General features: G+C 38.8%; 1 protein-coding gene across 10 annotated transcripts in view; it reads right to left on the bottom strand.

Annotated features, from left to right (window-relative positions):
• Nucleotides 1–2,282: 2,282 nt before the first annotated feature.
• SLC35B3 (solute carrier family 35 member B3) overlaps nt 2,283–14,670 on the bottom strand; it is a 30,503-nt gene continuing 18,115 nt past the window's right edge. For 5 of the 10 annotated variants that reach the window (XM_074575985.1, XM_074575987.1, XM_074575980.1 and 2 more), the window contains 3 exons: nt 14,396–14,507; nt 9,498–9,567; nt 7,560–8,424 (listed from right to left, as the gene is read on the bottom strand). In XM_074575985.1, coding sequence (XP_074432086.1) covers nt 8,274–8,424; nt 9,498–9,567; nt 14,396–14,507 — 333 coding nt within the window. In that variant the 3' untranslated portion in view covers nt 7,560–8,273. Of the gene's footprint in view, nt 3,075–7,377; nt 8,425–9,497; nt 9,568–14,395; nt 14,508–14,670 lie in introns of those variants that run through there. The other 5 variants (XR_012585605.1, XR_012585604.1, XM_074575984.1 and 2 more) reach the window with 3 other exon arrangements.

Here is a 14,670-nt window from a genome sequence, read left to right as displayed (position 1 = left end):
CTCCCAGCCGTTCACTTGAACTGCTTATTAAGGGCAATTTTTAGCATATTTCTCACTAAAATGATTTTCCAGTACCAAAATTTGGATAGTACACAAAATAAATAATCCTAACTTTAGGCTAGAGCAACAAAAGATTAAAGGCATGTTAAAGCCTAAAGAGCTTAAATTCTGCTTAGTCGCTGCCTGAAGCCTATATGAACTCTGCTTAATGCATTAAAGCCTTTCAGGGGCCTCAAATCCGCTTTGTGGACACGTCCATGATTGTCCAAATCCTGTGGCTGCCATGTCTATCTCAAACTGAAAGACCCATCGAGTTCAAAATAAATAGGTATACCTTTACCTGCTTGTAAGCATAAGCAGATTTACTGGATTAGGCATGAGAGTATTAATAGAGAAGGCTACATTTAAAGACGCAGGGAGCAGACAAGTCATTTCTATCTTTAAACAGCACTGTTCATCGCTGGATGACGTGGCTTTTCTCTCCTCAGCCACCGCAGTCTGAGCCACGTCTCCCCCTCAACTGTCTTCTGAAGGGGTACTTTTAACTTTTAATCTACAGCTCGTTCTGAAAGCCGAGATGGGGCACTTCCAGTTCCTGTTGCCATCACTGTTTCGCTCCTGCGGGACAAGTATTTAGCTGGACCTGGTCATTCAAATTAAGGCTGAGATGGGTTCGAACAACTCACCTATCTGCAAATTTGAGTGCCTTTGCTTTCTATAGATAGCCTCTAACATAATCCACTTCCTAAGCATAGCCCGTAGTGCCCTTAATTTTTTGTGCTGGGTGCTCTTTACCTGTAACACATGGTCCTGCAAAACACTGCGATAGTTCTCATGTGATGGTACCAGCGTGAGGGCTTGTGGTTTTCGACGTCATGGAGGAGCGTGCAATGAGGAAGCACCTCTGTAGGACGCAGCCAAGAACATCACGTTATATGCGAGACTGGGCTACAGAGCCTTCGTAATGCTTTGTCACCGAGGTGCCACTGCTGCCTCATTCCTGTTCCCCAGTTGTGGACAACAGCGTGAAAAAGACTGTGCTCTGCACAGGGTTGATTGTGTCCGTATTTATGTTAACACCGAGTGCTAATAGTTACTGTAGTGCTGTGGGACTATAACGGAGTTCAGGAACTTGAAAGTGAGGCAAAAGTGAAGAAATAGGAACTGTAGCCTGTCAGGAAAGTTTCATTCTTCTACAAATGGTACCAGTAAGTGGATCCTATAGATGTGCCTGAATTCCCAACAATTATTTTAGCGGCCAACTGAACCACTCACCCACAGCTTCACAGTCTGTAACTGAAGCTGTAACCTTCCTCGTATAATAGCACTGTGTTTGTCCTTTCTAGGGAGAACAGGGAGAGCATCCTATTTCATCTCCAACTAAAAAAATGCACCTTCCATTTTCTTATGAATGCTAGAGACTTCTGGGATGTCTGCATTTCCTCAAGACGTACACTCCACAGGAAGTAAGCACAAGCATTCTAATTCTTAAACCGTGAGTAAGACTGGGCTTGGTAAATCCGATTTACTGCCGGCGCTACCTGGAAAATTTGGGAAGCTGAGGCCAGACAGACTTGCTGTCTGAACAAGAGAGCAGAGGGGCCAGGCTGGCAGCAGAGAATCAACCAGACGTAGAGCATACCCAAATCCTGCTGCCTTGCAGCCCTCCCCCACGCCTGATGGGAAACTTCACCCAGAACATCTCACCGAGCCTATCCCAGGAGACAGGTTACAGCAGAAGCCAAAGTTACAAGACCCTGTATTCAGATGTACCTTACTAACAAGCCCAGGGGATGTTTATTTGATCAATTTTCCCTTCACTGCTGCACTTACAGATAAATAGCGGTTTCCCATGTGACGGGTTGTACAATGGTGAAGAGCGGTATTCAGTGTGTGCGCTCCAGTGCTGGTGGGGTTCAAGTGTTCAACCTGACATAGCAATTTTACACGGAACTAGGACCGCATTAGGATAGACTAATTAGGACTATTAGGACTAGGATAGACTTTTGCACAGGTACGCTCATGTAAATGCCCGATACTACAGAATGATATTTAAATGGAATTTACCCCTGGGTTTTGAAGAAGTAGGAAGGCAGCTACCGCAGCTGACCCTGTTCATGCGAAATGCTGACAACTAACAGGCAGCAAGCGGTGTAGCAACACTTCTAACAGACACATGTAGACAAGATGCTGCACTACAACACCCAGTAGCATGGTAAGAGCTAAATGCAGAAAATAAAAAGCCACTTTGAACTCCTTAATGAATGCTTTCACATAGTTCTGTGTTGACAGCATCAATTTTATTTAAGTTTCTTGCGTTTGCACTAAGAGATTGACATAGTGTCATTTCGCATGGAGTAGCGGTTACCAAATGAAGGTTTCTCTCTCGAGGGGATTGTGCTCTGAAGTTACTCATTATTCAGCTAGAATCGCACTATCAGGCATTCTCAGCATGGCTTCTTCAGCTGACTAGCCAACTGAAACAGAGATACTTGTTTTAGGTATGTTTATTAGCACTTTGAAAACAGGAGAAAAAATGGAAGCATTAGAACCTGGACAAAGATCGTAAGATTTACGACCACAGACTGGTTGAGGTTGGAAGGGGCCTCTGGAGGTCATCTAGTCCAATGCCCCTGCTCAAGCAGGGCCACCTGCAGCCGGTTGCCCAGGACTGCGTCCAGACAGATTTTGAGTATCTCCAAGGAGGGAGACCCCACAACTTCTCTGGGCAACCTGTGCCAGTGCTCAGTCACCTCACAGTGAAAAGGTGTTTCCTGATGTGCAGAGGGAATCTCGGGCGTTTCAATTTGTGCCCATTGCCTCTGCTCCTGTCACCAGGCACCACGTGAAAGGGCTTGAGCTCCGTGCTCTTCGCATCCTCCCACCAGGTATTTATACACATTGATGAGACCCCTGAGCCTTCTCTTCTCCAGGTTGAACAGTCCTGGCTCTCTCAGCCTTTCTTCACAGGAGAGATGCTCCAGTCCCTTCATCATCTTCCTGTCCTTTTGCTGGACTCTCTCCTGTAGCTCTGTCTGTCTCTTGTTCTGGGGAGCCCAAAACTGGACACAATGCTACAGGTGTAATGAAAATGACAAGGTAAAACTTTACACTTACAATAAAACATCAAGAGAAGAGGAAGCATAAAACTGAGAAATCTAAATATTTAAATATCCAAAAGTGTAGAGAAGCAATACATTACTATCAGACCTCAAGAGAAAAAAAACAAACAGCAAAACAGCAGAAATTGATGCGCGTACAGAAAAGAACCATTAAGACAGCATTATATTCTAAGCTGAGTACCTGTATACGAATGTTCTTTATTGCGTTGCTGTCTTTGCTTCTCTACAAGTGAATGGTAAAAAGATACAGATCTGGCATGACATCATTAAGCCCAAGTCCTCACATCATGACAAGTCCTCACAGTTTTCCAACGGCAGCAGCTTTTGACCAGTAGCAAGGTGAACTAAATTCGGACCACTCACTTGAAAGTGAAGGATATTATGCATCTCCTATGACTGCTACTCTCTCTGGCTTATTCCATAGCAGTGTTCACAGAAAACAGAACAAATCAACAAAACAATAACAATGCACACAATGCAAAGAAGCTTCAAACAAAATGCAGGAAGCCTACTTTCTGACTGTCTTAATTTGACTTTAAATTATACTAGTATAGATCACAGAACAGAAACAATTTAAAATCTCTAATACTGGGGTAAAAGAAAACTGGGCTCGCAATGGTACTGTTTTATTTCAGGTACAGAAGGGCTCTGTTGGACTTGGGGCATAGAATAACCGAGGGTATTAACATCTATTCCCTGCTCACCACAGACTTACTAAAGCAACTTTGGGCAAGTTACCATCTCTGCTTTATCAGTGAAATGGAGATCGGATTTTTCTGCCTCATAGGCAAGACTAAAATTAATGTCTATAAACTGCCTGAATAGTGCAGAGTTTTATATTAAATATTAAAATTAATATAAAGATATTTAAACAGGTAAAACGTAAAAGAAAAAAAAACCCTCCCGCTACCAAATTCTGAGCTATTACCTATACCATATATAAAATCCCTCTAGAAAAAAAGAAGTATTAATCCATTTAATTACTTCCCTAACTTGTGAAGTTTACTTATTATTTCCTGCCCTCCAGAGTATACATGCAACTCTGTACATCTTTCCAGAACAGTAAAGAACTCCAAAAGTTTCCATGACCGAACAGGCAGCGGTCAAACATGAGAGTAGGGCTTGTTTGTGCCTGGGAGCACGGGAGGCAGAAAGAAAAGAAACAATTAAGACAAACCAGGTTAGTAAGAAAGGCACTTATTAAAGAAAAAAAGAGCACTTGCAATAATTTATTTCCTGTTCCTTTAGTTCTCAAAGGCAAGCAAGGGAGAAGTGAGATTTCCTTGGAAGATGGAATGAGGTCAAGGAGTTAACTCATACATGCACTCATCAAGACCTTTCCAAAAATAACGGAAAGTATAAAAGGAAAGATTTTTTCATGGAGAAAAAAGGATTTAAAAGAATCATCCAGACGCTCATAACTGATATGAAGCAGAAAATATGGAATGTGACCAATCTGTAACAGTATGATGTAAGCCCTTAAATGCAGGAATAGAAACCTAAAGCAATTCATAGTGCATTAAAAGAGCATGCTAAAAAGGGAGTTAGCATCCAAAAAGTAAGACAGACAAGTAAGGGAGACAAGTAGGCATGACGCATGCCTAAGTTTTAAGTTAAAATGTTTGGAAAGTTCAAAGCATGAGTGGTAAAACAAGATTAGGAAATACTGTTTAATGAAGTTTTAGGAAACACTGTAGGTTTAGGGGGTGTTTCAGAGCATTAGTTTTTCCACACTTGTATTCACATACAGGTACCTAAATAATTAGCAGTTTGAGGATACCGATGTACTGAAATACTGAAGAAATCCACTGCACAGTCAATTACTTCGGTATTCAAGTATGCCAAATAAGTGCAAAAATGTAATGTGAAAGCAACTGCAAATGCATACTAATTTAGGGAAGCAGAGCTCCCTCAGTCCTCCGAAGGTGAGGGTGTCACAGAGGTAGGTTGCTGACATCAATGGAGACCTTGGGCAGCCTTAAATTTTAGTGTTAACTTCAATCCCGTTATAACTAATTCGTATATCACAGTTTTTTGGGGAGAGGAGAAAGTTGTGTAGCTTAAGCAGCAACTAATTCACATTATATTTAGATAATAAATTTTATAGTGACGGAACAAATGGGTGTTTTTTCTGTGGTTGCCTCCTGTAAAGTGTCCAGGAGACAATGACTATAAAATGCAAGAGTTATTACGATCAGTCTACGTAGCAACATTAGGAAGGGTTAACCAACATACCAATATAAGCGCTCTTACATGAAAAATAAAGAAGTTACAGTTACCTTGTCGAAAAGCCCTTATTCTTGTTTCATAGACAACATAAAACCAACACACGTATATAGTACAGAAGATCCTAAAACAAAATTTTGTAATAAGAATACTCGGAGGTTTGTAAGGTTCTCTCACTTGCGTGTGCTATAAAGCTTATTTAAAAAAACTCCACAAACAGCAGTTCCCTGAAACGAAGGTTTTCTTAACATCTTAATGAAAGTATTAAACTGCACAGACCGTGACAGGTGACAAATTATGAACTACTCTCACTTGTGCGTGCATTTTTGTTAAAACGCTTACATATTGCTGTTTATCAAGTACTAGACTACCCCTAAGAAAATAAAAATCTGACCCTTAAATTCGTGCTATTGACACTAAACCTACAATATTCATTTGTCTACAAAAATCATTTTTAAAGTACACCTTTAAAACAAAGCATAATTTCCATAGTTAAGAAAAAGAATAAGAAAATAAATCAAATCTTCCCCTAATGTGTGCTTCATTATCTGTCTTGTGTACAACAGAGAATAAATTAAAACGTAAATTATTGTGAACATTACACTCTCCAAAGAGAGAAAATAAAAGCAAAACTGGATTTCATAAACTGTTCAGCAACCTACATACTACATTCAAATTCTAGCCAGAAACTTTGGGATTGACTTTTCGTCTATTCATCTAAAACAGATGCCAAACAAATTATATTTACTATGACTTTACAGATGTATGGTATCTTTCACATAATTTGGTTTCCTGAAGTTCAATGTTTAGCAACAGAGTTTACAGATGGCAAAACTGAGACTTACCAAATTTCCCCAAGCCAGTGAACAGAGTAGTAAATGTTCTGTAATTACTTTCGTTTCAAAAGGTTCAAAAAAATGCCCCTCTTTTAAGCTTGATTGGTAACTTAACCTCACTGGAAAGAGCAACTTCTTTTAGTGAAAAGAATGTAAGGGAATATAAGAGTTGATAAACATAACGGGGAAAGAAAAGTGTATCAATCCCCTTGACTTAGTCAAATGCACTCTTGCATCAAATTTGAAATTGTAACCCTTTTTCATATCTTGTCATAAGACTTTGGCTTCAATGTGAAAGCAGATAGCCATGGCAGGCCACCCTTCTCTTTCAAGGTGCATCTGTTTGTCAAATTCACACCTCTCTACCTTATCCAGGAAACAATCAATCATACGTCAGCTGGGAATTTAAAAAAACAAAACTGTCACATGCAATAAATTCTCATAACTTGGCAACACTGAGCGTATATGGGTTGAAAGGCTTTGCTGACACACCAGAGTAGCTTGAAGTGCTGGAAACGGTGCACTTACGTTAGTGCAGCTCTCCACTCCACATATTGGTCTCATTGTGCTAAGACGGCTGTGCTACCCCATGTTCTATTTTATAACAAACTTAACATGGCATATGCTAGCTACCAACTCAATAAGCAAAATTTAAGGCACATTTTGTGTCTGTGCTTTGATTACACGCTCCTTGGAACAGCAATTCTTCCTCAATGTCTGAAAAACATTTTGCACATCTTGAATACTTTCATAAACTATTATTTTTGGCAGAAGGCAATCCTGTGAGATATTTCAATTCTTTGTACATTCCTCCTGACTATACAATTCCATGATCCAATTTACTTCTGTCTAATTTGAAAGAACACACACCAAGATGCATCTAAGGGACACAACAACAGCGACAAAAAAATCATGGCCACATGCAAAGAATGAACTGTAAGGTGATTAGTATTTTTGAAGTGCTATTATTAAATATATAAAATGAAAGAGATGGCAAGTGATTCAAAAGTGAGTTGAATATGAAAGTGAGAGAGATAAATGGACTTAAGTCTTCCTAAATTTATGACAAAAAAGACAGACTGGTAGTATATTGTCTCCCCTGTCATTAAATAAAGAAAATTGTAATCTGTACCCTAATCCTCTTAAGTTCATCACGGGACCACACAAAGACTGACGCAATACATATTCCAAATAGATTAACAGTTGCTGTTATTCTTTACTCCAATATTGAAAATAAAGATTTTTGATTTGATGATACTAATTTAGAGGGCTTCCACGTCTCTCTACACCACTATGATATGGATGGCCACAGGTCACTAGGAATTTTGTATTTCACCAGAGAATAAGCAAATAACAGCTACTCACACCACTGTTCCAATCACAACTTTTTCATTCTCTGTTCTCACCCTGTTCAGGTCTAAAAGACTGTTCCCCCCTTCTAAAAGCACAAACTCAATCTCATTTTTGTTACTTGCAAGCAATAATCAAGAAGAGTAACACCATAAGATTTCCATAAAAATTTCAATCATTACAATAAACATCAAGTTCTGTGATGATCTAATCAATAACTTAAAAAAAACCCAACATTTTTTATTTGAAATGAAAAAGAGTGACAACATACCATATTCTAAACATTCCACCTTTAAAATCGCAGTTTGGTCAACCAGTTGCTGATTAGGTTCCATTAAATGTTAATACAGTATTACATTTAAATTATCCTGCCTCGACAATGAACAAAGACAAAGAATCACTAATCTTAGATCAGCCGCACGGCCAATATTATTCAAATGCCCAAATTAGTCTTCTACTGTGTCCCCATTTGGAGTGCAGCTTCTCAGCAGTCTGCCAGGAGCTGCTGTCCTTCATTGCCTGATAATGCCATCTGACAATGGCCCACAACACCTTTTACGATGAATTCAAGTGCTCTGAAGAAAGGGCTCACAAAAATGTGCATTTCTAGCAGTCTGCAAGCAGACAATACGCCTTCAGCTCCTTTGGTTTTAATAATGTTCCCTTTGGAAAGTGAATCAGTTGAAGACTGTTCCAATAAAATAATAAGTCATAGTCTAGACGAAGCACAAAGCACTGTCTATACAGTTTGTGACAACGTCCTTGTTTTTCTTTCTTCCACACTTTTTTTCCAAAGACCATCCAGTGAAGGTAGTTTGATTTTATCCATATTCTTACTGTAAACATTAAGAAATATACCAAGGACAACCAGTAAGCCTGACCACACGTACCTAAAGAGGAGGTGAAAAAAAGTTATCATTAGCACTTTATCTGTAGTGATCACATAGCAATATTTGTGGATTAAATAAAAATAAATCCCCTACGTTAAGGAGAGAAGAGTTTTTAAGGGAAAAAAAACCCCAGAAATTAGTGGTCTCTGAGGAAGAATTTGCTTGAATCTTTATTGTTACTATCCTTCCACCCTTCCTTTTCCCACCCTGTCTGCAGAGCTTATTAAGGTGCATTTGTACTTAAATAATAACTAAACAGTAGTTGTTCTTTCTCACATGAATACAGTAGTCCTGAGGGGTTGTGGTATGTTTTTCCTTTCTACAGTTATGAGAGCTATACTCTCTATTACTGCTCAAAAATGTGTTCTCACTCAGAGCCTTATATCCATACTTCCCAATGCAAACTTAAGCCTCAAGATTTTAGCTGGAGTAAATTCCATTTGGGCATTTGGCTGTAAGCTTAGTTCTTAAGTCTCAAATAATAGATAGCAATAAAATTGAATACTATTTTGTTTCAAACCAGAAGCCATTAACAAAAATGTAGCCGCTTAGCTGCATTTTTCAATGTAAGTTCTTCCCTGAAATTAGAAAAGGGAAGAAGCCCAACCTCAAAAATCTTGCAATTTAACATATCAAGGTAATAGAAGCTTGCAGTTATTTAAAAAGGCTAGCTAAGAACTCAAACCTGAGCTCGTAAAAGGGGAAACACTACTGTAATGGAGAAAATGCCTTCCGTTAGACAAATCTTCCTCCACAGAAATTACTCGAACAATTTATTAAGTATCATAAGCACTAGAAATTATCTAATATTTTTCTTAATAAAACAACAAAAAATGCCAACACAGGGAATAGCTTGTCTTCAAGACCACAAGGAAAATGGAAACTATTTTCTCTAGTACGATTGGCATCAACAAGCCAATCAATATTTACAGCAGTGGGCTGACATTTGTAGAAGATACAAAATGAAAAGCATTAAAGCCTGAATGTGATCAATTAGTGTTATATTTCCATGATCAAGAATGTAATTTTGTATAAAATACACAAAAACCCCATTTAAAACTATAAGTACTTACTGGAATGTGAACGGCTTTGCAAAGAACAAAAAAGAAAGCACAATGGTCATTGCTTTTCTTCCTGTTGTTACTGCAGAGGAAAAAAAAATATTTCTTTAAGAATTCAGTTACAGCAAAAGAACATATTGCAGTCTTCAGTATTAGCAGATAACCTCGTGACATAATTAGGTGTCCAGCTAAAACAATGATCATCCTTGGTGCAAACACAGACTGCAGATGCCCCGGTTCGGTGCAAAACAGACCTAGAACTATATGCTGTTTGAAACAAGTATACCGCATCAGTAGTATCAGCTCCATTCACAGTATCCGCAAACAGAGAAACTTCCAGAACAAGACTTACTATTTAAGTAACTTCACGCTAATCAATTCACAATATCTGAAAGCAACAAACACGCCTTGCAAGTAACTGATGGTATAAACTAATCTGTTTGTGCAGAAAGAAGTAGCATCACTATTTGGATACACCAAATCTCTTGCCACTTCTACTTCACATTATTACAGTTCAGTGGTGTTTTGGGCTGTATTTTTAAGTGGAATGGGATCAGCATCTCGCCATTCTTCTGAAGGTACTGAAAATTTATCTAACAGTGCAAAGAAATAAAACTTCAGTCAGAAACCTGAAAGACCAAGGATGTCTGACTTCAATGATTATGCATTAGGAAGTTTTCATCAAAAGCATTAAGAGACTTTCTTCTACACGTGATCTTATCTCTAGAAAGAATCAAGGTAGTAAGAAGAGTTGAAAATACAACACTGTTACCAAAATGGAAGTAAACTATCTATTTGGGTTATTCTCAAATTAACTATAGCCACAATAATTATTTGAACAATTTCAATGCTATCTGCTATGAACGAGAACACAGTGTTGCTAGGAAATTGTGTACTGGGAAACCTATATAGTTTATCACTGAAACAAAAAATCAACAAATGACTGAAAGTTATAGAAAATGTTTATAAGAAAGCAATAATGCAGCCAGGTGCACCAGTTCAGCTATGGAGGTTAAGGGCCTGAGAAGGTGTTGTATGATAGTGCAGGCTGCTCACTTAAGAAAGACCCCAGTACAATTGTCTGTATGTAAAGAAGAACTACATTTTTTTTATTAACAGAAAATATTTTGCTCACCATGAAGTACTTTTTACTACACCATACTGGAAGGCCTTACTTGTATAGCTACATCCACACTAGTCTTACTGTAACATACTGACCAGAGGAACCAATGACTACCGATGTATATTGATGCTGTTATGGCTAGTAAGGTAAGTTTCATTCTCCCCAACCCTCCCCCACAAACAAATATTTACCTAAAAGCATGTTTTGTAGTGGAAGAAACAGCCTTCACCATTGCTTTATCTGATCCAATCTCAACTTTTTAGCAACAATTTTCTTTACATTTTAAGAAATTTATGCGCATCAAATAAAATGATTTTCTATTACATGAAAAATTAAAGGAGAATGAAAAAGAAAATTGAGTTTTAATTAGAAAACAGTTTACAGATGAATAATTTAAAAAATGGTTAAATTACTTCAGTTTTTCTAATTACGATTATTTCTGTTCTTTCAAATCAGTTATTAATTAAAATATTTATGTAACCATTTCCTTCTAAATTAAGTGCCTTTTCTTCTTTTTCCCAATTAAGTCTGATAATTTCTCATTCTGCTAATAGAAATACAATTTTCATTAAACTCTTTCACCCCACTACCCCGCCAAGAAGGGGGAGGGTGGATGGGGGGTGGGAGGGACAGTAATGAATGTGGTGTTCTTTCAAGGCACAATAAACATTTTCACATTGCTACAGGCAAGATGTAAAGGGCTCAAGTGTTAGGATTGTCAAGGTCAGGCATAAGAAAACCTGGGAAGAGTTTGTTATTCCACAGCATTTTTAAACATTTTTTTAGCACAGGAAGACTTTTTAAGAGCTATTTTAATACTTGAACCAACCCTCTCATCTGGGCCAATTTCCAGTGAGGAGGCGTACTGAACTTTGTTAAAAACAAATGAGACACAGAAGTGCTGCAGAGGCAACAATTAACGGGAGAGCAGAGCATGCAATCCTCAGGTCAGAAAACAACCGTCTATATTTTCCTCTCCACTACTGCGAATGAAGTAAAGCATCACTCGACAGAAACCAGCTTTTAGGGGTAGAGGGAAGAGAGGAAAGTGGCTCCAGCTCCATGGCATCTGATACACCTTTCCCCTTGCAGGCCCTCGTGACTAATGTTTGTCATTTTAAGAAAAAGTAACCTGAGGAAGGAATGAGCCTGGTATAACTGTTCTCCACAGACTACTGTAATGACTATATAAATGATAGGGGAGGCTAGATGGGCAATGACTGATTTTTGAAAAAAGCACTCAAATTTCATTTTAAGTTTGGAAGCAACAATTTTCTACAGACAAACAATTTCATGTTCTATAGCAGCTGCATATAGTAAAGAGTAATTATTTCAGGGACAGCCTGAAAACAGGTGTACTGGAAGATGCTGAAAAATTATCAAGTGTCCAACTTCCTTTAGAGTTTTTAGACACCAAAAAATATTAACATTACAATTAACTACTGTTGAAATGAACAGCAGGGTCATTTCCCCTTATTCCAACAGTTGAGGACATTCTGATATGTAAACACTTTGTCACTTGACTGTTCTACAAACTCATAATGATACAGGTTAAAAGTATTCATTTGTAATACAGTTACGTCATTTGGCTGGCCACGCTACGGTAACACCACATACTAAAATATGCCACAGCCTCACAAATACAGATGCAAGGCACAATAAACTAATGCAAATAATTTCTGAGCCACAATTTCTGTTGCGTCTCTCTTACTTTGATTCAGTCACTTTCTGTACTGCTTCTTCCATTAGGAATCTCAGGCAGACAATATAGCAGTAAGGTCTGAACACACTTCCTTCTCTGAAGCCATACAGTTGTCCTTCCACACAGAATGTCTTTAGTTTCAATGCTTCTCATTGTTTCTAAGGCACACATCAGCCAATGCCTTAGTAAAGACCAAACATAACCAGATGACATTACTTGCCAGTGCAGTGCTGAGACTCATTGTGCTCAGTGGCTTCCTCATTCATAGAAAGCCAATCTCAGCTAGTAGTATTTCAATCTCTCCACGTGATTTTTCCAGATGACTGGTTACTCAACGTGAAGAATATGTCCGGTTGCATACGGGATAAGAGTCAAGTTTGAATATCTACAAAGGTTGAAAATCTGTAACGGCTGGACTAGATCTCCAGAGGTCCCTTCCAACCCCTACCATTCTGTGATTCTGTGACTGTCTCTTGCTTCACATCCTCCTTTTCCTCATCCGTCTGGACACATACCTGGGGCATGTCTGATCTGCAGATAGGTCTCACTTGCGTTTATTGCTGGGAAATTATTACATTATTAGGTGAGAACACCACATCACAGAAACTTTTTATTTGTGCATGAACTATCACAGGCAGAGACAAGACAGCATTTGGTGACTTTCTTCGCCTGGAGAAGATTCCATTAACTTTTATCATAGAATGGTTTGGGTTGGAAGGGACCTTAAAGATCATCTAGTTCCAATCCCCCTGCCATGGACAGGGACACCTCCCGCTAGACCAGGTTGCTCAAAGCCTCATCCAGCCTGGCCTTGAACACTTTCAGGGATGGGGTATCCACAACTTCTCTGAGCAACATGTTCCAGTGCCTTACAGTGAAAAATTTCTTCCTGATATCTAATCTAGACCTACCCTCCTACAGCTTGAAGCCAGTACCCCTCATCCTATCACTACACCTTTGTAAAGTCCCTCTCCAGCTTACTTGTAGGCCCCCTTTAGATACTGGAAGGCCGCAGTAAGGTCTCCCCAGAGCCTTCTCTTCTCCAGACTGAACAACCCCAACTCTCTCAGCCTGTCTTCATAGGAGAGGTGCTCCAGCCCTCTGATCATCTTCATGGCCTTTTGACATTCTTTAGGGCCTTGTATTGTTCCACATTCACGTGCGGTTAGCAGACGCACATGTGAGTGGCCCAAATCTTTTCAACATGTTACTGATCAGAGTTGTTTACATGTGTTTCTTCTGACATGGCTGATACACTCATATGCTGTACCAAGCATTTAACAGAAAACATGACTGCTTCCATTTTTTGTCGGACAATTACATCAGATGTCTAGAAGAAGATCTGAAAGACTAGATAGACTCTGCTTCTGTCATTAACAATAGGCTTATGCCCGTCTCATGAATACACAAGTGACTGAATACACAGCCCACTAGAAGTTTGTTTAGTTCAAATCCTGACTTTCAAAATTAACACACATCCTTTATTCCCTTCAACTCAGTAAAAAGAACTGAGCAGACCATCACAAAAGTCAGAATTTGTTCCACTTGAGTTTATTCTCAACTGAGTCTGGAGAGTACATTTACTATTGCTAGAGCAGCATTCAACTGTGAGAGTGTGGGCATTCAGAAGCTTCAGGGGAGTTCTTCATAGTTTTTCTAGCAACAGAATTTGCTGGAAATCTCCATAAATTTTGTCCTTAGAGACTATGACACTGCCTACTATGCCTTACTGGAACATCCTTACCTTTCCTTCCATGTTTCAAATTACACCTTTTTCTTACACCTTGCTATACATTTCCAATGCAATTCCTCTGCCTAGAACAGTGTTGTTTCTGCATTAAAACAGCACAGGCTATATGCACGAGATCACAGGCTCCTCAAGGTTGAAACTGTGGCACAGAAAGAACCAGGAAGGTGTAAAACACGCACTACTAAGGAAGATCCATACTACACAAACCACAATCAGTCAGCACAAAGAACAGGAAAAAAGCCACAGTAAGAACAATTCTCAAAAACTCTGTCCTAAATAATAGGATTACTTTCTGGTTTTGTACCAAAAGCAGTAAAGATAGCATTTGTTCCTACCTGTTACAGCCAGAAGGGCACCAAAGATTTTAATCAAAGCTAGAACAAAGGATATGCCAAAATAACCAGTCAGGGAGAAAAGGAATGCATAACCGTACGTCTGAACTGGATGCTGCAACAATAACAAAAAAAGCCTGTTAGGAAAATGTAAAACAAACCCTGAGGTATTGCAAAATGACATAAAACTACAGACTTTAATCAACTGCTTGAGCAATAATAAGCTGTTCAACAATGCATTCATGCAAAGATCCTTATTTAATTTTAGTTAAATAATG

Source organism: Larus michahellis, chromosome 2 (assembly GCF_964199755.1).
Source record: "Larus michahellis chromosome 2, bLarMic1.1, whole genome shotgun sequence".
NCBI lineage: Eukaryota > Metazoa > Chordata > Aves > Charadriiformes > Laridae > Larus > Larus michahellis.
This window is presented reverse-complemented; position numbering and strand designations above follow the sequence as displayed.